The following is a 27,272-nucleotide window of genomic DNA, read 5'->3' on the forward strand; positions in this document are numbered from 1 at the left end:
TGACGGTACCAAACAATTCTATCTCTACAGTGTCTCCTCCTCCGTACATTAGCTTATAGTGTAAGAATGTGGAGCGGCAGCTCCCGCTGGAGGTTCGAGTCCTCCCTCGGGCATGGGTGTGTATGTTGTCTTTTGCGTAAGTTAGTTTAAGTTAGATTAAGTAGTGTGTAAGCTTAGGGACCGATGACGTCAGCAGTTTGGTCCCATAGGACTTACCGCAAATTTCCATTTTAAGAATGTGGAAGCAGGGGTTTATCAATCGATCAACTTCACTGTTAAAAGAACCCGCCCCGGCAGCTGTGGTAATTACGAATTACTGACCGAAGAATATCTCTCGCTCACCGAGATAACACTTTGATTTTACGCCTGTTATCATGCCAGGTGTGCGCCGAAGTTCCGAAAGTCTACTGAGGCCACGGAACTCCTTAATCAGTCCCTGACTGCTGTGATTGCCTACTGTAACACAAATACACAGATAAAGCAAGTATTTCGTAAATCAGGATAGAGGTAGAGGACGTATCTGTTGTTATTTGTTAAGCTGCGAGGAAGATAAGAACATCTGATCCACGTGTATACGCCAAGCCGACAACGGAAACTCAGAGAATGTGTTCGAAGTTCATGAGTCTACTGGAAGCTACACAACGTAATTATCGTTTCCAGGCTGAGTGTATCGATGATAACGACGGAGCGTTTTATGAAATTTAATGTATGCTTGAAAACCAGCATGCTGTAGGACTGACTCCAACCTAAGGAAGAAAGGAAGAGAGATTAGGTTTAGCTTCCTATTGACGAAGAGGTCAAGTTCGGATAGGGAAAGGATAGGGAAGAAAACTGTTGAACCCTTTCCAAAGGAATCATCCCTCCATTTGTCTTAAGCGATTTGAGAAATCCAGAAAAAATCTAAACCAGGATGGTCGAACTGGAATTTCTTCATAATGTTTCCAGGATCTTACCACAGCACCATCCCAAAGACAAGGCTAGCCACAACAGTACAACGTATATCGAGACAAAGAATAACAGCAGTGGAGCTATGTTGCGCCCGCAAATGATCTCAGTTTAATGTTCTGGCTGCTATCTGGTACAGTTAGAACACGGAAGACGTTACTGTGCCCTAAACATACTGAACCAGAATGATTTCTATGAACATTGAGCCATGATGTGGGTAGGTGTTACAATCAGTGCTGTAACTCCAGTGCATATTGTTGAGACAAGAACGGTTTTGCACCGACATAATGGAAGAATACGTTTGAATTGTCCATGGAGGAAGGGATCGTGATTTCATTTTCACTGCAGATAGAGTCTCTTTCCGCAGAAACGTCCATCTTACTAAATTATTGGTCTGTGGGGATAGCGTGCGTATTAGACGGCTTGCATATTCCTCAGACTTTCATCCCAAAAAGTATCTCATGCTATCGGGAGGTACGTGCCGCACAGACGTATGATAAGTCCTTTCCTTTTCTCCATATGAATAAACGACCTGTCGGACACGATAGACAGCATTCTGAGACTGCTTACTGATGACATTCGGGTGTTCGGGAAAGTGTGGCTTTGAGTGACTGTAAAGCTGTTCAGGATTGCGTGGAGAAAATTTCTATTTGATGCGATAAATGAGAGCTTTGCTTTACACTAAGGTGACAAAAGTCAAGGGACAGCGAAATGCACATATGCATAAGGCGGTAGTGTCGCGTATACAAGGTATAAAATGGCAGTGTATTGGTGGAGCTGTCAATTGTACACAGGTGATTCATGTGAAAAGGTTTCCGACGTGATTATGGCAGCACGACGGGGTTTAACAGACTTTGAACGCAGAGTGGTAGGTGGAACTAGACGCATGGGATATTCCATTTCGGAAATTCAATATTCCGAGATCCATAGTGTCAACAGTGTACCGAGAATACCAAATTTCAGGCATTACCTCTCACCACGGACAACGCAGTAGCCGACGGCCTTGACTTAACGACCGAGAGCAGCAGCATTTGCACAAAGTTGTCAGTGCTAACAGACAAGCAACACTGCTTCAAATAACCGCAAAAATCAATGTGGAACGTACGACGAACGTATCCGTTAGGAAAATACTGCTAAATTTGTTGTTAATGTGCTATGGCAGCAGATGACAGATGCGAGTGCTTTTGCTAACAGTACGACATCGCCTGCAGCACCTCTCCAGGGCTCGTGATCATACCGGTTTGACCCTAGACAACTCGAAAACCGTGGCCTGGTTAGGTGAGTCCCGAATTTAGTTCGTAAGAGCTGATGGCAGGATTCGAATGTGATGCACACTCCACGAAGCCATGGACCTATGTTGTCAACAAGGCAATGTGCCAGCTGGTTGTGGCTCCGTAATGATGTTGGCTGTGTTTACATGGAATGGATTGGGTCCTCTGATCCAACTGAACCGATCATTGACTGGAAACGGTTACGTTCGACTACTTGGAGGCAATCTGCAGCCATTCGTGGACTTCTTGTTCCCAAATAACGACTGAATTTTTGTGGTGATAATGCGTCATGTCACTGGACCACAATTGTTCGCGATTGGTTTGAAGAACATTCTGTACAATTCGAGCGAATGATCTGGCCACCCATCGAACATTTATGGGACATAATCGAGAGGGTAGTTCGTGCAAAAAATCCTGCACCGGCAGCTATAGTGGCAGCATGGCCCAGTATTTCTGCAGGGACTTCCAACGACTTGTGGAGTCCGTACCACATCGAGCTGCTGCACCACGCGGGGAAAAAGGAGGTCCAGCAGGATGTCAGGAGTTATCCTATGACTTTTCTCACCTCATTGTAAATGTAGATAAATGCAAGTTAATGCTGATGGGTAGGAGCAACATTTCTGTGATGCTCGGAAATGTCGACGGTATATTGCTTGACTTAGTCACGTCGGTGAAACGTATAGGTTTAATGACCCGAAATGACGTGAATTAGAACTAGCTCATATGATCAATAGCCGAGTACGATTTATTAGAGGAGTTCTGGAAAAGCATAGAGAGCCCATAAAGGAGACGATGGTGCGAGCCCTTGATGAGTATCGCTCGAGTAATTGGGATCCCCATCAGATCATATTAAAGGAATACCCTGCAAAAAATTAGAGGCTTGCTGCTAGATCAGTAGAGTACGAGAGTGATAATAGTCAGCGAGTTTAGACTGGATCTTTGAAAGGAAGAAGACGGTTTTTCCGTTAAACGAATAAGAGCACGTTTAAAGAGTAAGCATTTCCGACAATTTTCAAAACGATTCTACTATCTCTAGCGTTCACATTGCGTTAGTTCAAAGTAAGGGATATTAGGGTTTACGAGAGATAATTGTTCGAGTAAAAAAGATGTAATATCTGGCGTTCCTCAAGGAAGTTTTATAGGCCCTGTATTGTTCCTGATCTATATTAACGACAAAGGAGACAATCTAACTAGCCGTCTTAGATTGTTTGCAGATGATGCGGTCATTTACCGTCTTGTAAAGTCATCACATGATCAAAACGACTTGCAAAATGATTTAGATATGATATCTGTATGGTGCGAAAAGTGGCAATTGACCCTGAATAAGGAAAAGTGTGAAGTCATTCACATGAGTACTAAAAGAAGTAATCTAAATTTCGATTACGCGATAAGTCACACAAATCTGAGGACCGTAAATTCAACTAAATACTTAGGGATTACAATTACAAATAACCTAAATTGGACCGATCACATAGATAATATTGTGGGTAGAGCAAACCAAAGACTGCAATTCATTGGCAGAACACTTAGAAGGTGCAACAGGTCTACTAAAGAGACTGCTTACACCACGCTTGTACGCCCTATTCTGGAGTATTGCTGTGCGGTGTAGGATCCGCATCAGGTGGGACTGACGGATGACATCGAAAAAGTACAAAGAAGGGCAGCTCGATTTGTATTATTGCGAAATAGGGGAGATAGTGTCACAGACGTGATACATGAATTGGAGTGGCAATCATTAAAACAAAGGCGTTTTTCGTTGCGACGGGATATTCTCATAAAATTTCAATCACCAGTTTTCTCCTCCGGTTGCGAAAACGTTCTCTTGGCACCCACCTACATAGGGAGAAATGAGCATCACGCTAAAATAAGACAAATCAGGGCTCGCACAGAAAAATTTAAGTGCTCGTTTTTCCCGCGTGCCCTTCGAGAGTGGAACGGTAGAGAGACAGCTTGAAGGTGTTTCATTGAACACTCTGTCAGACACTTTATTGTGAACAGCAGAGGAATCACGTAGATGTAGATGTAGATGTTCCTTTTGTGAGTGGAACAGGAAAGGCAATGATGAGGTTTTTACTTATACACACTCTGTCCAGTCACATTAATGCAACCACCAGTCAAAAGCCTGAACCGCTGCGAGACGTGCAGCAAGAGAGTCAAATAGGTTCTGGGAGACACCGATTCTATTGCCGTGGCCAGCTGCGTTTGGATTCTCGATTGAGGATCCACAGCGCGAACAGCCCGATCGAGATGATCCCAGAGATTCGCGATTGGGTTTAAATCCGGGAAGCTTGTTGGCCAGGGGAGTACGGTAAACTTATTCTGGTGCTCTTCGAACCACGCACGTACACAGCGAGCTGTGACACGTTGAACGTTGCCTTGTCCTACTGGTAGATGCCGTTGTGCCAAGGAAAAACAAACTGCACGTAGGGGTGGACATGGTTGTAACGCAGCAAGTTATTATGAGATAACATTCTTTGCAGTAAGGCACGCAGCAGTCTCTACTTCTATATCTACATGGTTGCTCTGCAATTCACACTTAAGTGCCTGGCAGAGGGTTCATCGAACCATTTTCATACTAACTTCTCTACCATCCCACTCTCGAATGGCGCGTGGGAAAAAGGAACACATTTCCGTTCGAGCTTTGATCTCTCTTATTTTATTATGATGATCATTTCTCCCTGCGTAAGTGGATGTCAACAAAATATTTTCGCATTGGGAAGAGAAAGTTGGTGATTCAAATTTCGCAAGTAGATCTCGCCGCAAAGAAAACCGCCTTTGTTTCAGTGACTGCCACCCCAATTCGCGTATCATATCAGTGACACTCTCACCCCCATTGTGCGATAACACGAAACGGGCTGCCCTTCTTTGCACTTTTTCGATGTCCTCCGTCAATCCTACCTGGTAAGGATCCCACACCGAGCAGCAATATTCCAGCAGAGGACGGACAAGTGTAATGTAGGCTATCTCTTTAGTCTGTTTGTGGCATCTTCTAAGTGTTCTGCCAGCAAAGCGCAGTCTTTGTTTCGCCTTCCCCACAATATTATCTATGTGGTCTTTTCAGTTTAAGTTGCTCGTAATTATAATTCATAGGTATTTAGTCGAATTGACAGCCCTTAGAATTATGCTATTTACCGTATACCCAAAATTTATCGGATTCCTTTTAGTACCCATGTGGATGACCTCACACTTTTCTTTGTTTAGTGCTAATTGCCACTTTTCACACCATAAAGAAATTCTCTCTAGGTCATTTTGTAATTGTAATTGATCGTCCGACGATTTTACTAGACGGTACATTACAGCATCATCTGCAAACAATCTAAGGGAACTCCTCAGATTATCACCTAGATCATTTATGTAAATCAGGAACAGCAGAGAGCCAATGGCACTACCTTGCGGAACGCCAGATATCACTTCTGTTCAGCTCGATGACTTACCATCTATCACTGCGAATTGTGACTTCTCAGACAGGAAATCACGAATCCAGTCGCACAACTGAGACAATACTCCATATGCACGCAATTTGATTAATAGTCGCTTGTGAGGAACGGTATCAAAAGCCTTGTGGAAATCTAGGAATATGGAATCGATCTGACAGCACTCATTACTTCATGGGAATAAAGTTAGCTGTGTTACACAAGGATGATATTTTCTGAATCCGTGTTGGTTATGTATCAATAAGTCATTTTCTTCAAGGTGATTCATAATGTTCGAGTACATTACATGCTCCAAAATCCTACTGCAAATTGAGGTCAGTGATATGGGTCTGTAATTAAGTGGGTAACTCCTATTTCCTTTATTCAATACTGGTGTGGTGGATGCAGGATGGCTATGTTTTTTTCGCTCTGCTCACAGCACAGCAGACGCTGCCTGCCGTGAGAACTGCATAGCGTAATATTCAAACGATACGAAGATTCATACCCTCTAGGAATCTAAATAGTCCATATCAGTTATTATACCATTTTGTTCAAATTTGGTATACTGCCTTTTGTTAATAATGGAATGATGCTGTCAGAATTTCAGATTTTTATTTATTATAGTTCCGGAAATAAAGAGAATTACCTAAAAGTCCTAAAACCTACGCTTGTTTTTTAAAAACATATTAGGAACAATAACAGACTTACTTTCATCATCATTTGAAGCCATTACAAAGTTGTCAGTGCACAAAAATCAATTAATTAGAATTTTCTTTTTAAAACTTCAGTCACATTGCATTACGTAATACAAAAATCGGTCAAAATTATTATTTGATTATATTTTGTTGTGTGAGTGTGTGAGAATGATTGAGAGAGTGTATGTCGGACATACGTTAAAATTTAATATTACATTTTGCGTAAAACCTTGTACAAACGAACCGTGAGAAAGTGATGTTGCAGCCACGATTCAGGTGACGTATGTCTGTGTGAGCGTGCTTTTGCATAAAAGCAGCCAGAATGGCAGTTAGAGGCGGAATAATTTTATTTGTCAGCTTTTAGCTGCATCAATTTTTCGCTGCATCGTACCATTCTCTGCACTGAAGACCACAACAACAACAACATCAATTTGAAGAATGTTTCGCACTTTCTTTTAACATGCAGTTTTGCTGACATTAATTACTATTAAATTAGTGATTGGATAAGGAAAGATTTGCCACGAGAATGATCAGGAAGGAATTTTCTGATTAGTGGTTTAGAACAACAGCCAATCAGAATTAAGCTGTTCCCACGCGAATAGAGGAGTGTGCAGAGAGGAGAGTACCTCGAGAAGGTCGCTTGCTAGCTGGCCTACGGACAACACGATGTTAGATCGCTCCTCACAAATACTCTGTAAGATGAAATTTCGGTTCTAACATATCGTGACTGAAGCGACTGGAGTTACGAACAATTTAATGAATTTTGGTGTTTCTAAGTTAAATAGTTTGAGAGATACGAGCGTGTAAACTTTGTGGTCGTAGTAACAACGCCACGTGCCGTGCTTCGTGCTCTGTACAGAATATTTTGGCGAGCACTTCTTACTAAGAAGACCACTGAAACAACTGAATGTTTAACTCTCGAATAGTTGTGGGTCTGTGACTGGTAGAACGTGAAAATTAGTCGGGTCGGACTTGCTAAAATTCTGGCTGCTTTTCGAGTGAATATTTGTTATACAGACAGTGGACTTTCAGTGAGAACATTTACCCATATTAAATACGGACTTGATAGCCATTTCGTATGTTTCAAAATAAATAAAAAGCATAGTTAATCTAATTTCAACGCTTTTCTGCAAGTAGACTGAATACCCCGAACGTCCGATTTTTTAATCATGAACTTTTAGGAACTGACTTTCACCTAGAGTTACGTGGCCTTTGCGTGGTAGGTATTAGGTGGTGGTTTCATCAACGCTGCTTTACACTGCCTAGCACGTATCTGCTACCACAGAGAGAAGGGACATTGGCAAGAATACTCTCGATGTAGGTGTACTAAACGACAGCGTTAACAACAACACTGAAGACCGACCCCGCCCTTCCACATGGTCCCCAAGACAATGCATACTTGTGTTGACCCAATGTGACTTCCAGAATGGCGAGATCAACCAGGAGATGCACAAAATCATTCCTCACACCATAACGCTCCTGCCTCCGGCCTGAACTCTTTCGAGAGTAGTAGGAATGTGATTGCTTTTCAGACATTTCACGCTGTACGCATCAGCGGCCATCTGGAGGATGGAACATAAAACTCGATTCATCTGAAAAGGCCATTTGTCGCCACTCCGTGAACGTCCAGTTGCGGTATTGGCGTCAAAATTCCATGATTCGTCACTCATGAACAGCATTCACGGCACGGGTGTATGAACCACGCGCCTGCTGCAGAGGCCCATACGCAGCAACATTCGCTGAACGGTCGTTAAGGAGACACTGTTGGCAACCCCATGGTTCATCTGGGAGATCAATTGCTCAACAGTCACACGTCTATTCGCCCGTACACATCTCCGCGGCCGTCATTCACTCTTGTTACATATGACACGAGGTGCAGCGCAGTTGCCTCGGCGCCGCGTGTTGCCATGCGCGGTATATTTTAACCACGGGGGAGAGCGAACATGTTACAGACTTAGCCGTTTCGTAAATGCTTCCACCTCTGGCCCGAAAGCCAGTGATCATGCCCGATTGGACGTCAGATAACTCGCCTAGATTCCGTAATACGACAAAGACTACACTGTTTTGCTCGTACCCCGACCCGCTTTATACAGGGTGTTACAAAAAAGTGCGGCCAAACTTTCAGGAAACGATCCTCATACACAAATAAAGAAAAGATGTTATGTGGACATGTGTCCGGAAATGCTTAATTTCCATGTTAGAACTCATTTTAGTTTCGTCAGTGTGTACTGTACTTCCTCGATTCACCGGCAGTTGGCCCAATTGAAGGAAGGTAATTTTGACTTCGGTGCTTGTGTTGATATGCGACCCATTGCTCTACAGTACTAGCATCAAGCACATCAGTACGTAGCATCAACAGGTTAGTGTTCATCACGAACGTAATTTTGCAGTCAGTACAATGTTTACAAATGCGGAGTTGGCAGATGCCCATTTGATGTATGGATAGCACGGGTCAATAACCGTGGCGCGGTACGTTTGTATCGAGACAGATTTCCAGAACGAAGGTGTCCCGACAGGAAGACGTTCGAAGCAATTGATCGGCGTCTTAGGGAGCTCGGAACATTCCAGCCTATGACTCGCGACTGGGGAAGACCTAGAACGACGAGGACACCTGCAATGGACGAGGCAATTCTTCGTGCAGTTGACGAAAACCCTAATGTCAGCGTCAGAGAAATTGCTGCTGTACAAGGTAACGTTGACCACGTCACTGTATGGAGAGTGCTACGGGAGAACCAGTTGTTTCAGTACCATGTACAGCGTGTACAGGCACTATCAGCAGCTGATTGACCTCCACGGGTACACTTCTGCGAATGGTTCATCCAACAATGTGTCAATCCTCATTTCAGTGCAAATGTTCTCTTTACGGATGAGGCTTCATTCCAGCGTGATCAAATTGTAAATTTTCACAATCAACATGTGTGGGCTGACGAGAATCCGCGCGCAATTGTGCAATAACGTCATCAACACGGATTTTCTGTGAACGTTTGGGCAGGCATTGTTGGTGATGTCCTGAATGGGCCCCATGTTCTTCCAGCTACTCTCAATGGAGTACGTTATCATGATTTCATACGAGATACTCTACCTGTGCTACTAGAAGATGTGCCTTCACAAGTACGACAAACATGTGGTTCATGCACGATGGAGCTCCTGCACATTTCAGTCGAAGTGTTCGTACGCTTCTCAACAACAGATTCGGTGACCGATGGATTGGTAGAGGCGGACCAATTCCATGGCCTCCACGCTCTCCTGACCTCAACCCTCTTGACTTTCATTTACGGGGGCATTTGAAAGCTCTTGTCTACGCAACCCCGGTACCAAATCTAGAGACTCTTCGTGGTCGTATTGTGGATGGCTGTGATACAATACGCCATTCTCCAGGGCTGCATCAGCGCATCAGGGACTCCATGCGACGGAGGGTGGATGCATGTATCCTCGCTAACGGAGGACATTTTGAACATTTCCTGTAACAAAGTGTTTGAAGAGTTCTGTTGTTGTGTGCTTCCATTCCATGATTAATGTGATTTGAAGAGAAGTAATAAAATGAGCTCTAACATGGAAAGTAAGCGTTTCCGGACACATGTCCACATAACATATTTTCTTTCTTTGAGTGTGAGGAATGTTTCCTGAAAGTTTGACCGTACCTTTTTGTAACACCCTGTATACCTACCACTACCAGGACTGCCACCTGCCAACTGTGAGTCACATTCTATGGCTTGACAGCGTAGTACTTTCCGGCATGTGACTCGCGGAGTATGTACGTGCATGTAGATGCATGTTGCGCAGAGATTCCGAAACGTCCGACCCTTCGAGAACTGCAAATCACATTGAAGGAGAACTGAAGCAACATAGGTGCAGAACTGTTGAACAACTACGTGGAGAGTTTGCATGCAGTTGCAGATTTTGCTTTACCGCCAGCAGTGTCTTTCTTGATCTGTTAGTAACTTTACAGGTACTGGAACTCCTTTTCGTCAGGTCTTCTGTATTTGGTTGCCATGTGTCACATGAGAGAATCGTCATATCGAATATATAGAGAGTTTAAAAAAGTATTCCTGTGTCCCATGTTATTACAGGAGATTAAACTGGCCAAAAATGTAAAAGGAAGTCATAAAAATAACACTTATTGAGGTGCCAGCTAGTCTGTAGTATGATAGCCATTACAGGTTGAACATTAATAAAGCAGGCCGGCCGTTGTGGCCGAGCGGTTCTAGGCGCTTCAGTCCGGAACCGCGCGACCGCTACGGTCGCAGGTTCGAATCCTCCCTCGGGCATGGATGTGTGTGATGTCCTTAGCCTAGTTAGGTTTAAGGAGTTCTAAGTTCTAGGGGACTGATGACCTCAGATTTTAAGTCTCATAGTGCTCAGTGCCATTTGAACCATTTGAATATTATTAAAGCGACAAATGCGGGGCGGTTTCCTGAATGGAAATGGAGGAAAAAAGGTTCTCTGAACATGTGTCCGGAAATGCATCGTTGCCACGGTAAATGGCGCTTGCGAATGAAACTTCCTCTGACCGCAGATGACGATTATGCAGACTGATGATGCCATTTGTGGTTAAGGTTGCGTCCTCGGTAAAGAGGACTGGTGACAGAAATCCCATAACTGTGATGGTCTGGTACAAAAACCATCGACAAAATCCTTCCCGTAGAGGTAAAATCGTTGCTGATAATCCTTGCACTCGTTTCAGGTGATAGGGATGGTAGCGGTTGTCATGCAGGATACACATAATTGTACTTTGATTGCACCGTGTTAGCGGGCCACTTGCCTGGAGCTTGTACTAGGGTTCGTCTCAATATCGTGTCGACACCGGTCCTCCAAATTTGGTGCACGCTCAATTCGCTGGCTCCCTGTAATTTCGTCTGTCTCAAAGGACCCATGCTCACACAAACGCCCAGAAAGGGCTTGAAATGTTGTGTGACGTGGTTGGTGTCTGTGAGAGTATTTATTTTGGTATAGCCGTGCAGCCTCTCAACTGTTTTCATATTTAGCCGTAAACAAACACCATTTCGGCTTGTTCCCGACATGAATACCAAACCATTCTGCTGTTTACAGTACAATGGGTCAATCACACAGCCTGCAACATACAAGGTACTCACAGCACGTGGTAGGAGCAGCTTTCATTTTTGTCAGCGCCATTTACCGTGTCAACGATGAGTTTCTGGATACATGTTAATAGGACCTTTTTTCTTTCGTTTCCAGTCTGAAACCTGTCCCTGCAGATTGTCGGATTTATTAATATTCGCCCTGTATGTTTTCCTATAAGAGGAGTTAAAGTTTTACCACCCATTCTCATACATCTTTCAACCATTATTCGGAACGAATCACGAATTCGTGCGATCGCATTTATGGGACAATCAGTACCGTAGCGTGTGCACATTCTCGATGAGTGTGACATAAATCAAAGTTTTGAGAAGGACCTAGACTCATAAATATAAATCATTAAGGACCAATTAATGAGGAGGATTTACTATTGGATCTCCTGGATTACTTAGCCGTTCATTAAACGTTTGGATTAGAAACTGTCATGAGATGCTTAGAGAGTGAGGTTTTTCCCAATCATCGAAACAACATATGCGACGTTCTCCAAGAGTGTGCAATGTGAGTAATTTGTTACGCAGAAATTATTCTTAAACAGTAACTTTTAACGTGCACGGTTGTCCGCAGCTCGTGGTCGTGCGGTAGCGTTCTCGCTTCCCGCGCTCGGATTCCCGGGTTCGATTCCCGGCGGGGTCAGGGATTTTCTCTGCCTCGTGATGACTGGGTGTTGTGTGCTGTTCTTAGGTTAGTTAGGTTTAAGTAGTTCTAGGGGACTGATGACCATAGATGTTAAGTCCTATAGTGCTCAGAGCCATTTTTGTGCACGGTTATTCGTAGGGCGCTACAGGTCTTTCACCCACTTTCCATCCACACATTTATTGAAAAACCAACCTGGTGCCTCATTTCAATTAGCGCTACAGTATTTGCATCTCCTACACGTGGTTACTGTGATAATTTATTATTCCGCACTGTGTGAACCTCGCCTCATCCGCAAACAAAATGCAAGCTGTGAACTATGGATCTTCGGCGCTTAGTACCGTATGCACGAAATGGTTTCTGCAAGAAATTGCTGTGATAGCTATGACCGACATCATCGTCGCAGTCGATGGAATAGGCACAGAGACAAAGAAAACAAAGAAGAAATGAGCAACAAAGCTCAACAGGAAGGCAGCCTACAGCATTGCATACCGTAAATCCCCGACACAAGTAAAATAATCCGTCTCTCAAACGTTATTTTCTCCGGAAATACGTTTAGAGAACTCATTTCTAGTTTTAAGCAATACTATCACTTATAAGGTTACAAGTTTTTATCGACGAAAAGAGAGAAAGATATTGAATAGCATGGAAAGCAAAGAAAAGCTTCTCACACTGGCCCTGATGGACCAGTCGAGACCGACTGACGTTGAGTCATCCTCCACCAGTGGTTTCGTTGGACGCGGTACGCAGGGTCGTGGAGTCAGTACACCGCTCTCCGGCCGCTGTCGCCTTTCTTTGCATAACGTACTGGTCCTAACTATAAAAGTCGGTTGTATATAAAATGTGTTTCAAGAAGGGGCAAAAAGTCGCGGACACAATGCACAAACAAATATCTCGGTTCTATGGCCACAAACAGAGAGTGAATGACTCCACATGGACATAACGCATCCTCAGTACACTCGACTCAAAACCGAAACATGTATACCCTGGTAAATGAATGTCAAAAAATCCAACCAGAAAATACACAAAAACGAAATACCTTTAGAACAGCTTCCCGAGACGAGAAACGGACAAATGGTGCCAAATGGTCAGCTGAGAGCCGTGCTAGACGCGGCGAACTGATGAAAAATTCCAACTTACACAAAATGGAGAACAATGACTATGATGGTTGTACAGAGATAGGCGACTAACAAAATAGAAGAGAAAATAAAGTTAAGGGTTTTAGGTTTCATCGACGATGAGGACGTCAGAGACGGAACACAATCTCGGATTAGAAAAGAATGCCCTTCTCACAAGACCCATTCGTCATTCTCGTCACCTAATTTAGGGAAGCGATAGGTAACCTAAGCCTGGGTGGCCGGACTCCCGGTCCCCAGTGCACCTCGCTCACAATGTTCACAGTTAGAAAAAAAAGGCAAATTACTCACCCACTGGAGGACATCTGGCCGGAGCACGTTGTCCGATTCAACTATGATGATCTCGTAGCGGAGTTGGTCTTTGAAGTGCTCGTCTACCCAGCGCGAGCGTTTGTACAGGTCCATGGATGGGTTTAGAAACAACTTCACGTTGTCGACTTCTTCGTTCCAGAAAAACAGACCAGTCGCCGTGAGCACCGTGAACAACAGGGTTCCCACGAAGAAGTGCACCGGCCGTTTGGCAATTATTACTGCCAGTCTGGAAAAGAAAGGGAGCAATTGTTGAGGAGATTTTATGTCTGAAAGTCCGTATGAAGAAAAACTATCACATCTAATTGTTATTATATACTAACAGAAGTGGAATGTGACACATCATGAAGCACCAACCCGATATTTCTCAAAGTTTTTGGAGATGTTCATTACAATACGGGTAGTAGGCCTAAACGGTTAAACTTTCCTTCCATTTGGAACTGGTGTCCATCATCAATATCAGTATGAAGTGTACCTCACACTGGCACAAATACACTTCTGTATTCGTTGGCAAGGAAGCAAACAGTCTCAAAATGTCATCTCGAGGCATATCTGGCCATGCTGCAACGTACGAGTATGCTGAGTCAGTTCATGAAGGCTGGTGGTAGTGGGCGGGTATCAAAGTACACATCTTCCCATCGCATCCCATACATAGTCCATGAGTGACACATAAGGGGACTGGACAGATCCTCCTGCGAAGCTGAGTGCTCGGCGTAGACGGCTGCCATGCGTACGACCCGGGTTTCATTCCGAATATTTTATTTGCAGCTGTGCTCGAGATTTCACATGTATGGAATTTATTTTTGACGTACAAAATTTTTTTTAACAACGCTTGAAGTAGTATGACTTTGGAAGTAGTGTGCAAAACAACTGACTCTAAGGTCACGCCTGCAACACGCTGCGTCTGATCTTGTACTTTGTTTACGGTCATGTCATAACATAAGCTCACTGGTAATTATGCAAGTTTAAAGCGAAATGGTGAATTGTTGGGCGTAAGTTGGATTCCGATGATCAAAAGTCGCTCGCCTGTGCCACTTCTCGTCAAAATTTCCGCTTCCATGATGTTACGTTAGAGAGAAGTAACTAAGCCTCTGTGACTGAAGAGCTCTGAAGAGCGAGATAATGGCGCTCTCAATTAGACTTACGTAGCGCTTCGATTTCAGAAGGAGTTTCCAAAGAGCGATTTAGGGCGTGATGTTCTTGACCTGCCGTAAGTCTCACCTCACGATCTTCATTGGCTGCTTGAGACCACACAGTCCTCGTCCATTAGTCAGTTTCGTGTATTCAGAAAGACTCGACCATTTTCTAGACATTTTTATTCGTAAACAAACCAGTATCAAAATGTAATGAGTAAACTCAATAAATTCGCTTTCGGAAGAAACAATATACATAACACCTATCGAAAGAAGCAAAGCAACGTTGTTAAGTTTAATACACAATGTGAAGTCAGTTAATTCGCATATCCTAACCAAGAAAATTCACTGTTAGCTCGTATTCGTAAAGTTAAGATGGTGGCGCTTAATTCTGTCACTGATGTAAACTTCCAAAAACACATCTGTCACCGAGTTAAAAAAAACTATAAGTTGCCATTTAGTGGTTCTTTGGTGTACTATGTCGTGATGCTAAGGGAGCAGGCGATTTTAATTAAAACTTTAAATTACGATCGGTTTTTTCTCTCGTGATTCCATTTTGGTTAAATCAAGCCTGTACGTTTCACCAAGTTGCCTGTTCAAACGTCATGACCATTGGTGTAATCGTTTTGGAGATTAGTGTGTTGAAACAGACGAACAACTGAGAATACTATTTACACATTCATCCACCAAATGTTACAAGCCTTAAATAATAAAACATCGCCAGTTGGTATTTTTTGTGATATTTCCAAGGTGTTTGATTGTGTAGATCATGTTACACTCTTAGAAAAAGTCAAGTTTTATCGAATTGATATCTTTACACACAACTGATTTGAATCATACTTAACAAACAGAACACAAAACTTTGCGCTGAATAAGTCACTTATAGTGACTGCGGATCAATCATAAAGGGCGTTCAATTTTGGGTGTTCTCCTATTCCTTGTACACGGTGATTATAATTAATTTTTTGCGTCTTGAGAGGGCTCCTATGAAGAACGAGTGATCTTAGGACAATGAACCTTTGTGGAAATATTTGTAACGACATGCAGAAGAGAAATAACGAGTCCCATTGAATGAAATACATTTTAGTTTCCACGTGAGGTTGTAACATGTGTTAATTGCGTACAACGGTTACGTTCCAGGTTACAAATGTTGCTCGCTGTGATGACCATATGCATCCACGACAGCCTGGAAGTTTGCTCGGATACTATTTCATAACTATTCGCAGCACATTTCGTACAGTGGACAGACCACAGAATGTTCAGCTGTTGTGACGCAGCTGGCAACTCCTTGAAATGGCACACTGCGTCCAACATTCTCAGCTGTGGTAACAGTAACTTCAACAGTTTGTGGTGCAACCGGCCGTGGCCTCTCCTACGAGCAATTCCCAAACTGCCGGTTAATTCGAATTTCCGAATCATGTTCTTCAACCGGGTGCAGAAAGAGCACCTCTCCGTCTTCCTTTAACGCGTCGATATTCGCGAAGAGCAACAGCACCAGTGCTGTTGCTTTGATAAAACAGCATTAGGAGTACAGCTCTTCTCGCCCTGTCCAGACCCATGTTGACTGTATGCAACTGTAATGATCACAGATGCTTGTTTCAACTCTACATCGCCGTACTCATAGAAGGTCATGAAATTAACAGTATTAACAACGCAAAGCCTGCAGCGCACATTCTGAACATTATTCCTAAGTTGACTACGTGTACGACAAATAGTTTTAGGTCCACAGTGGCTCAAGTGGCGAAAGTTTAATTATAACCACCCTGCGTATATGGTTTACTCACTTCTTAACATTCAACAAGCGGAAGTGACACGTTTCGCAAACGAGAGAGAAATCAACGGAAGAGATTTTTAATGATATTTTTCAAAGAATTATTAAGTGGTTCACTGGAAATGGACTGTCCTTAAATTTTGAGAAACATCCTTTATTCAGTTCTGAACAACATATTGAGTCATAACAACAATTGATGTAGCACATGGAGAGGGGTCCGTAAATAGAGCAGAATGCTCCTAATCTTTTGGGCATGCATATTGATGGAAACCCAAACTGGAATAATCATATTACTGAGCTTTTCAAACGATCAAGTTCAGCAACTCTCGCTCTTCGTATAACTGCTAATCACTGAAACAAATGCATCAACCGCCTGAGATATTTTGCACATTTCCACTCAATAACGTCTTATGGAATAATTTTCTGGTGTAACTCATTAGTTATAAAGAAAGTACTGATTGCACAAAAGTGAGTAGTAAAAGTAATATGTGGTGTTCACCCTTGGTCATCATGCAAGCAACTATCAAAGGCACTGGGAATTTTAACTGCACGATTACAATACACATATTCGCTGATGAAATTTCTCATAAATAATCCATCACAATGTGAGAAGAATAGTGACAATCATACCTACAACACTAGAGGGGAAAAATGAACTTTATTAGTCTTAATGACTTTGTGGCTGTAGCTCTTTTCTTTTTCGCATTTGCTTCTTAATATATAGTGTAGAAACGTGGTTCTGCCTTGAACAAACGTAATTCTTCTTGTTTTAATATACAAACATGATTCGGAGAAATTTCTCCATTTTTAGTGGGTTCATTTATTTTTTGTTGAATAACACTTAAAGAATGTTTGCATCATAATACACAACAGTTTTTAAGATTACATGATTACATTAATGAAACAAACATAACAGACAAGCTAAACAACAAAATTAAAACAAAAATGAAAGACGAAACCAACATACAGCAGCAATCACACCAACACCAAATACACAATAACAGGTACACAGGACACATACACACAGTACACACACACATCTGGAAAAGTAGCATCAGCGACAATAAACAAATGCCATGCACTCACCTACAACAACGAAGCAGCTCACAAGATTGGCAACACATTCAAAAAACAAAGGCGGAAAATAGCCTACAAAACAGACAACTGCATATAACAGAAACTTAGGGCAAGTCTGTAAGATGATCTGTGCGCAAAGCATACATCAACTACCATCGTCAGACCTTAGCAAAGGTCTGTCAGAGAAGCTGAGAAAATTCTGGTCGTATTTAAAATCGCTAAGCGGGTCTAAGGCTTCCATTCAGTCCCTTGTTGACCAGTCTGGTGTGGCAGTTGAAGACAGCGAAACGAAAACAGTGGTTTTAAATTTCACGTTCAAGAAATAGTTTACACAGGAGAATTGTACAAACTTGCCGTCATTTGACCATCAGACAGGCTCCCGTATGGGCGAGATAGTAATAAGCATCCCTGGCGTAGATAACAACTGTAAGATTTGAAAGCAAATAAATCACCAGGTTCGGATGGAATCCCAGTTCAGTTTTACAAAGGGTACTCTACGGCCTTGGCCCCTTACCTAGCTTGCGGCCGGCCGCGGTGGTCTAGCGGTTCTAGTCGCTCAGCCAGGAACCGCACGACTGCTACGGTCGCAGGTTCGAATCCTGCCTCGGGCATGGATGTGTGTGATGTCCTTAGGTTACTTAGGTTTCAGTAGTTCTAAGTTCTAGGGGACTGATGACCACAGACGTTAAGTCCCATAGTGCTCAGAGCCTAGCTTGCGTTTATCGTGAACCTCTCGCCCAGCACAAAGTCCCAAGCGAATGGAAACAAGCGCAAGTGACGCCATTATATAAGAAGGGTAAAAGAACGGATCCGCAAAATTACAGACCAATATCCCTAACATTGGTTTCCTGCAGAATTCTTTAATATTGTAAACTTTCTTGAAATTGAGAAGCTTATTTCAACGAATCAGCATGGTGCGAAACTCAGCTTGCTCTTTTCTCACATGATACACTGCGAACTACGGTGAAGGGTAACAGACAGATTAGATATTTCTAGATTTTCGGAAATCATTTGACACTGTGCTCCGTTGTAGGCTGTTAACGAAGGTACGAGCATATAGAATAACTTCACATAGACGTGAGTGGCTCGAAGACTTCTTGAGTAATAGAACCCAGTACGTTGTCCTCGACGGCGAGTGTTCATCGGAGACAAGGGTATCGTGAGGAGTGCCCCAGGGAAGTGTGATAGGACCGCTGTTGTTCTCTATATACACAAATCATTTGGCGGACAGGGTGGGCAGCAATCTGCGGTTGTTTGCTGATGATGCTGTCGTGTACGGCAAAGTGTCGAAGTTGAGTGACAGTCGGAAGATACAAGACGACTTAGACAAAATTTCTAGATGGTGTGACGGCTGGCAGTTACCACTAAATGTGGAAAAATGTAGGTTAATGCGGATGAGTAGGAAGAACAAACCTGTAATGTTCGGTACAGCAGTACTAGTGTCCTGTTTGACACAGTCAAGTCGTTTAAAATACCTGGGTGTAACGTTACAAAGGGATATGAAATAGAACGAGCATGTGAGAACCGTAATAGGAAAGGCAAATGGTCGACTTCGGTTTATTGGAAGAATTTTAAGCAAGAGGGGTTCACCCGTAAAGGAAGACGCATATTGGACGCTGGTGAGACCTATTCTTCAGTACTGCTCGAGCATTTGGGATCCGCACCGGATCGGATTGAATGAAGACATCGAAGCAATTCAGAGGCGGCCTGCTAGATGTGTTACCGGTAGGTTCGAACAACACGTGCTTCGGAGATACTGCAGGAACGCAAATGGAAATCTCTGGAGAGAGGGCGACTTTCTTTTCGGGAAACACTATCGAGAAAATTTAGAGAACCGGCATTTGAAGCTGACTGCCGAACGGTTCTACTGCTGCCAACATACATTGCGGGTAAGGACCACTAAGACAACATATGAGAAATTAGCGCTCATATGGAGGCGTACAGAGAGTCGTTTTTCCCTCGTTCTATTTGCGAGTAGAACAGGAAAGGAAATGATTAGTAGAGGTCCACGGTACCCTCCGCTACGCACCATACAGTCGCTTGCGGAATATCTATGTGGATGTAGATGTAGATATAGATGTAGATGAGCCAATTGTTTCGGTATGTTGCTTCCATGTTCCTTATACCAATGATTCGACCTCTCTCAATGTCTGAACCATGATAATAAACTAAGGTGAAAAGTCATGGGATAGCGATTTGCATGTATACAGATGGCGGTAGTATCGTGTGCGCAAGGCATAAAAGGCCAATACATTGGCAGAACTGCCGTTTGTACTCAGGTGATTCATGTGAAGAGGTTTCCGCTTTGATTATGGCCGCACGTCGGGAATTAACAGACTCTGAATGTGGAATCGTAGTTGGAACTAGACGCATGGGACATTCCATTACGGAAATCGTTATGGAATTAAATATTCAGAGATACACAGCGTCAAGAGTGAGTCGAGAGTACCAGTTTCAGACATTACCTCTGACCACAGACAACGCAGTGGCCGCCGCCATAAACTTAACGAACGATAATAATGGCGTTTGCATACAGTTGTCAGTAGTAACAGACAAGCAACACTACGCGACATAGCCGCATGTGCGACGTACGTCGAACGTATTCGTTAGGACAGTGCGGCGAAATTTGTCGTTAATGGGCTATGGCAGCAGACGACGACCGACGCTTATACCTTTGCTAACCTTTCCTGGCCTCTTGACCATATCAGTTGGACCCTAGACGACTGGAAAACCAGGGCCTGATCAGATGAGTCCCGATTTCAGTTGATAAGAGCTGACGGTAAGGTTCGAGTGTGGTGCAGACCTCAGGAAGTCATGGATCCCAAGCCGCGTGGGGTAGCCGCGCTGTCGTAGGTGCCTTACCACCGTTCGCGCGGCTTCTCCCGTCGGAGGTTCGAGTCATCCCTCGCACACGGGTGGTGTGTTGTATTTAGTGTAAGGTGGTTAAGTAGTGTGTAAGCCTAGGGACCGATGACCTCGGCAGTTTGGTCCCATAGGAGCTTACCGTCACCATGGTGTCAACAAGGCATTGTTGTGGCTCCACAATGATGTGGGCTGTGTTTACATGGAATGTACTGGGTCCCCTGGTGCAAATGAACCGATAATTGACTGGAAACGGTTATGTTTGGCTACTTGGAGACCATTTTCAGCAGTCCATGAACTTCATTTTCGCAAAGAGCGATGGAATTCTAATGGGTGACAACGCACCATGTCACCGGGCCACAGCTGTTCAAGACCAGTTTGAAGAAAATTGTGGACAATTCGAGCGAATTATTCAACCATCCAGATCGCCCAGCATGAATCTCATCAAACACTGATGGGACATAATCGAGAGGTCAATTCATGCACAAAATACACCGGCAACACTTTCGCAATTATGGACAGCTATAGATGCAGCATTGCTCAGTATTTCTGCAGGGGATTTATTGAGTTCATGGTACGTCCATGTTGCACGACGCCGGGAGAAGGTGGTCCGACACAATATTAGGAGATATCCCATGACTTTTGTAACATCGGTGTAACCTCCGCGTGCACGTTCTCTGGGCATGCTGTGTTGCGATGCCCACTTGAAACGTTCAAATATGTTCAAAAGTACTTTTGAAACGACGAATTTTCGTAATTAAACCGGATTGCTGTTCTACTACCTTTATTTAATCTTTTAAAAATTTCGTCGGAATGAAGTGTACGGGAGATAACGTTTCGCGAAAGATCATAGGTTCATTGCGATCGAGCTACTGTTGCCCTAGTACGACAGAAATAAGACGCAGTTATCAGACAGTTAAAGAAAGGAAGACTAGGGCTTAACGTCGTGTCGGTAATGAGGATTGGGAAAAGGTGCGAAAGAAAACCGCCTGTGCCATCTCGATATTTATCTTAAGTGATTTAGTGAAACCACGGAAATACTAAATCTGGAGGGGCAGATGGGTATTTGACCTGCTATTTCTCCGAATGACTTCTTCCTGTGACTTAACGGCAGTACCATCTCGCGCAGTACCAGAAATATAAATTATTACCAAAATAAGTAAAAATAAACATTTGCACAGTTTCTATGCATTGCGTTTACTGTATATCCTATTGACTGGTCTCTCATCCCCGGCAGTGATTAAAACAAAGAGGCCGCACTCTGGAATAGAGAGGTTTTCAGACAGCGGTCCGGCTGTCCTAATTCAAATTTTCCTCAATTTTCATAAATTACTTATGCACACACGGGATGATTCCTCCTTCTAATCTGAGCCAGTATGCCATCCCCAATGATGTCGGTGTCGACGGAAAATTAAACCTAACGTTTTTCTTAGAACTCCGCAATCGATGACAGACATTTACAAACAGCATAGTTTCGAGTTTTGCAGTTCACACACAATGGTGACATTTTTAAGTGAACGTGGTGTTCGCTACCGTTAACGGCTGTCACTTACGCAATTGCCGTCACGAAGCGGTATGAAGGCTATTCTAGTTCACTCCATAGTTTGGAACCTTCTCTCCACGTTCTGACTCCTGTTTGTACGAAACAAATAATGTACTATATAAAATTAGTGAATCTCTCAACATCTCTCTTGACTATAATGACAAGTATACACTGAGAAGTGTAGCATGTTAACATGATTTAACATCCTTAACGTACATATGAAAAACGAACTTCTACAAACGTACGACACCATGAAGTACGTGAGGATAACTTCTAACGACTTCATTTGAGTTCCCAACGTTGCGCAAATGTTCTGCAGAAAAATTCGCATAATTAGTTTCAGTATTGACATCCGAAAACTGCAACATATGGAACGTACCAAAATATGACAGTCTATGTTTCATTAAAATGATGTCTTTAATGGCTTCTTCGTATTTATAATGGTACGATCCCATGAAAATTTCGGCCAAGCCAAAGCCTGCCGGCAGAGCTCCAATTTTCCACTCGCATTAAAGTCATCTGCAAAATGTGGACCGTCTTTCTCTTATCTGCGCAGACATTGCACATTGTCTGTTCATTTATACACTACTGGCCAAAATTGTTACACCAAGAAGAAATGCAGATGATAAACGGGTATTCATTGGACAAATATATTATACTACAACTGACATGTGATTACATTTTCACGCAATTTGGGTGCATAGATCCTAAGAAATCATTACCCAGAACAACCACCTCTGGCCGGCCGTAACAATGGCCTTGATACGCCTGGACATTGAGTCAAACAGAGCTTGGATGCGTGTACAGGTACAGCTGCCCATTCAGCTTCAACACGAGACGACATTTCATCAAGAGTAGTGACTGGCTTATTGTGACGACCCAGTTGCTCGGCCACCATTGACCAGACGTTTTCAATTTGTGAGAGATCTGGAGAATGTGCTGGCCAGGGCAGCAGTCGAACATGTTCTGTATCCAGAAAGGCCCGTACAGGACTTGAAACATGCGGTCGTGCATTATCCTGCTGAGATGTAGGGTTTCATAGGGATCGAATGAAGGGTAGAGCCACGGGTCGTAACACATCTGAAATGTAACGTCCACTGTTCAAACTGCCGTCAATGTGAACAAGAGGTGACCGAGACGTGTAACCAAGGGCACCCCATACCATCACGCCGGGTGATACGCCAGTATGGCGATAACGAATACACGCTTATAATGTGCGTCCACCGCGATGTGGCCAAACACGGAAGCGGCCATCATGATGCTGTAAACAGAACCTGGATTCATCCGAAAAAAATGACGTTTTGACATTCGTGCACCCAGGTTCGTCGTTGAGTACACCATCGCAGGTGCTCCTGTCTGCGGCGTCAAGGGTAACCGCAGCCATGGTCTCCGAGCTGATAGTCCATGCTGCTGCAAACGTCTTCGAACTGTTCGTGCAGATGGTTGTTGTCTTGCAAACGTCCCCATCTGTTGACTCAGGGATCGAGATGTGGCTGTAAGATCCGTTACAGTCATGCTGGTAAGATGCCTGTGATCTCGACTGCTAGTGATACGAGGCCGTTAGAATCCAGCACGGCGTTCCGTATTACCCTGCTGAACTCACCGATTCCATATTCTGCTAACAGACATTGGATCTCGACCAACGCGAGCAGCAGTGTCGCGATACGATAAACCGCAATCGCGAAAGGCTACAATCCGACCTTTATCAAAGTCGGAAACGTGATGGTACGCATTTCTCCTCCTTACACGATGCATCACAACAACGTTTCACCAGGCAACGCCGGTCAACTGCTGTTTGTGTATGAGAAAACGGTTGGAAACTTTCATCATGTCAGCACGTTGTAGGTGTCGCCACCGGCGCCAACCTTGCGTGAATGCTATGAAAAGCTAATCATTTGCATATCACAGCATCTTCTTCCTGTCGGTTAAATTTCGCGTCTGTAGCACGTCATCTTCGTGGTGTAGCAATTTTAATCGCCAGTAGTGTACATTTATTATTTGTCCACAATATTTTTGCTTTTCTTAAATTGCGAGTTCATTTATTACATCTATATCTACATGGACACTCAGCAAATCACACGTAAGTGCCTGGCAAAGGGTTCATTGAACCAACTTCACAATAATTCTCTATTATTCCAATCTCGAACAGCGCTCTGAAAAAACGAGCGCCTATATCTTTCCGTACGAGCTCTGATTTCCCTTTTCTATTATGATGATCGTTTCTCCCTATGTAGGTCGGCGTCAACAAAATAATTTCGCATTCGGGGAGGGGGGGGGGGGGGAATGTTGGTGATTGAAATTTCGTGAGAAGATTCCGCCGCAACGAAAAACGCATCTGGCTCAAATGGCTCTGAACACTATGGGACTTAACTGCTGTGGTCATCAGTCCCCGAGAACTTAGAACTACTTAAACCTAACTAACCTAAGGACATCACACACATCCATGCCCGAGGCAGGATTCGAACCTGCGACCGTAGCGGTCACGCGGTTCCAGACTGTAGCGCCTAGAACCGCTCGGCCACTCCGGCCGACGAGAAAAAAAAAAGCATTTGTTTTAATGATGTGCACCCCAGATCCTGTATCATGTCAGTGACACTCTCCCACCTACTTTACGATAATACAAAACGTGCTGCTCTTATTTTAATTTTCTCAATGTGTTTCGTTAATCCTGGCTGGTACGGATCCCAGACCGCGGAGCAGTACTGCAAAAGTGTAGCGTAGCCAGTCTTTTTATTAGATCTGTTACATTTCCTACGTGTTCTGCCAATAAAACACAGTTTTTTGTTCTCCTTCCCCGAAATTTTCTATGTGTTCTTTCCAATTTAAGTTGTTCGTTATTGTACCTCCTAATGATTTACGGTCTTTTAGATTTGACTGATTTACCGTGTAACCGAAATTTAACGGATTCCTTTTAGCACTGATGTGGATGATCTCACACTTTTCATTTTTAGGGTCAGTTGTCAACTTTTGCAACATACAGGTACCTTTCCTAAATCATTTTGCTACTTGCTTTGATCTTCTGGTGAGTTTACTTGACGATAAACGACAGTATCATCTGCAAACAACCCAAGACGGCTGCTCAGATTGTCTCCTAAATTGTTTATACAGATAAGGAACAGCAGAGTGTCTGTAACTCTACCTCGGGCAACGCCAGAAATCACATACGTTTTACTCGATGGCTTTCCGTCACTTACTACTAACTGTGACCCCTCTGACAGGAAATCACTGATGTAGTCACATAACTGACACGATATTCCATAAGCACGCAATTTCACCTCAAGCCGCTTGTATGGTACAGTGTCAAAAGCCTCCTGGAAGTCTAGATTTACGGAATCAGTCTGGAATCCCTTGTCAATAGCACTCAGTATTTCGTGTGAGTAAAGAACTAGTTGTGTTGCACGATAACTATGTTTTGTAAATCAGTGTTGACTGTGTGTCAATAGGCCATTCGCTTCGCGGTAATTCATAATGTTCAAACACAATATATGTTCCAAAATACTGTTGCATGTGGACGTTAATGATACGGACCCGTAATTTAGTGGATTACTCCCACTACCTTTCTTGAATATTAGTGTGACCTGTGCAACTTGTTTGCATGTTCGTACTATGATCAGCTTCGATTCATCGAAACAAGCTCTTTGAGCGGTCGCTGTGTGTCTCCAGTGATGCATTTCGTATATTTCATGGCTTGTTGGGCCACCACGCAATGGGAAGCATAATTATGAGCCGAAATGAGTTTCCATTGTTCTGTGTATGGATTCTGATCCCAATTTCCGATCTGGGAGGCAGTATGGCCAATTCTGCTTCTTGATTTGTCTGATGACGACATGAGCTGGTTTGGAGTTTCTACAATAGTGAAAATTATACGTAAGATCTTTCCAATTACTTGACTTGTCTAAAAGACGATGTGTAAGTTATTTCAGGCTTGAATTTAAAAAAAAATTACACAATTATTGTGCGATCAGTCATGTACAGACCTTTCAGTTCCTTGTGATGAAACGATGGTTCATAGTTCACTCACTTTTCGCGAAATGCAAGCTGATTGTAGAACAGAGTAATATCTTTCCAATCCGTCGTGTCGCAGAGTCAAACGTATGATCCTCTCCAGCATTATAAACGATTTATTGTCTTGCTAGAATTCGTGTATCAAGAATATGTAATTTTGTTACTCTGCTCGAGGAACTTGATGGTATTAACGACATGTGGCTCTGAGCACCATGGAACTTAACTTCTGAGGTTATCAGTCCCCTAGAACTCAGAACTACTTAAACCTAACTAACCTAAGGACATCACACACATCCATGCCCGAGGCAGGATTCGAACCTGCGACCGTTGCAGTCGCGCGGTTCCAGACTGAAGCGCCTAGAACTGCTCGGCCACCTCGGCCGGCACTCATCAGCACAGTTTTGTGACAAAGTCTATACATATTTCGTTCATTTTCTCTGAATTATTACGTCCAACTCGTGTCATTTCAGTTATTATCTTAAGTAACACAGCTACATGCTGCTGTGTTGCCATCTCGTTCACACTTGTTGCTGCAGGCCTCGTCACATCTACGTTCAGATATAGCACGAAGAGATGACTGGATTAACATGAGACCATTGCCAACCGTTAGCAACACACAGTCTGTTCTTTGCATGGATTAACATTAGAGGTGGAGAAAGATAAGCCATTAGATACTGTTCCGGAAGACATATGATTCCTGAATATACCAGACAGTGCTATAGTATATTACTGATATGTTCTGCGAATCACATGTCAGCGAGGGCCTGACTATTTGCAAGAGTATGTGGAGATTTTCTACTGAAATCATATTCTGATTTACGTGGTTTAACGAAGTTGTTCGAAAATATATTCTTTTCAAATCTAAATTCAGTGGGTCCAGATACCAGGGATCGTCCTCACACCAACGCCTTTGGCTATAAGCTGAAAGCGTACACATTATATAATTTTGAACAAGTTGGTGAACGATTAGCTATTGTTTGATATTTAGATGCCTAGCTATGTAAAATTGATTTCCGTTGCGCCTGTGTTAAGTAAGTGTGCATCTGTGACTATTCCGTTAAACATTTGTGGTGAGATCGAGTTTCCACTTTGTTTTCTGGGGTATAACTATTCCTGTGCTAGCTGACAAACCTGGCATTTTCCGGGTATTCATTTTGCCAATTTCCTAGTAGAAACGAAAACAAAAATGAACTGCGTTGTTAGTGCAAATCAGAAAAAAATCATTTCCATGTATTCGTGAAAACACCTTTGAAGTTATAAAACAGTCTTACAAAGAAGCATGCATAATGTACAAATGCGAAAGTGTTGTTGTTGTGTTCTTCAGTCCAGAGACTGGTTTGGTGCAGCTCCCCATGCTACTCTATCCTGTGCAAGCTTCTTCA

At 43.3% G+C, this 27,272-nt stretch overlaps 1 protein-coding gene across 1 annotated transcript in view; it reads right to left on the reverse strand.

Annotated features, from left to right (window-relative positions):
• Positions 1-27,272, reverse strand: part of LOC126297714 (patched domain-containing protein 3-like) — a 570,171-nt gene that overhangs the window by 279,013 nt on the left and 263,886 nt on the right. The window contains exon 2 of the mRNA XM_049988846.1: positions 13,482-13,728. Within this exon, the coding sequence (XP_049844803.1) occupies positions 13,482-13,728 (247 nt within the window). The remainder of the gene's footprint in view (positions 1-13,481; positions 13,729-27,272) is intronic.

Source organism: Schistocerca gregaria, chromosome X (assembly GCF_023897955.1).
Source record: "Schistocerca gregaria isolate iqSchGreg1 chromosome X, iqSchGreg1.2, whole genome shotgun sequence".
In the NCBI taxonomy this organism is placed as follows: Eukaryota; Metazoa; Arthropoda; class Insecta; order Orthoptera; family Acrididae; genus Schistocerca; species Schistocerca gregaria.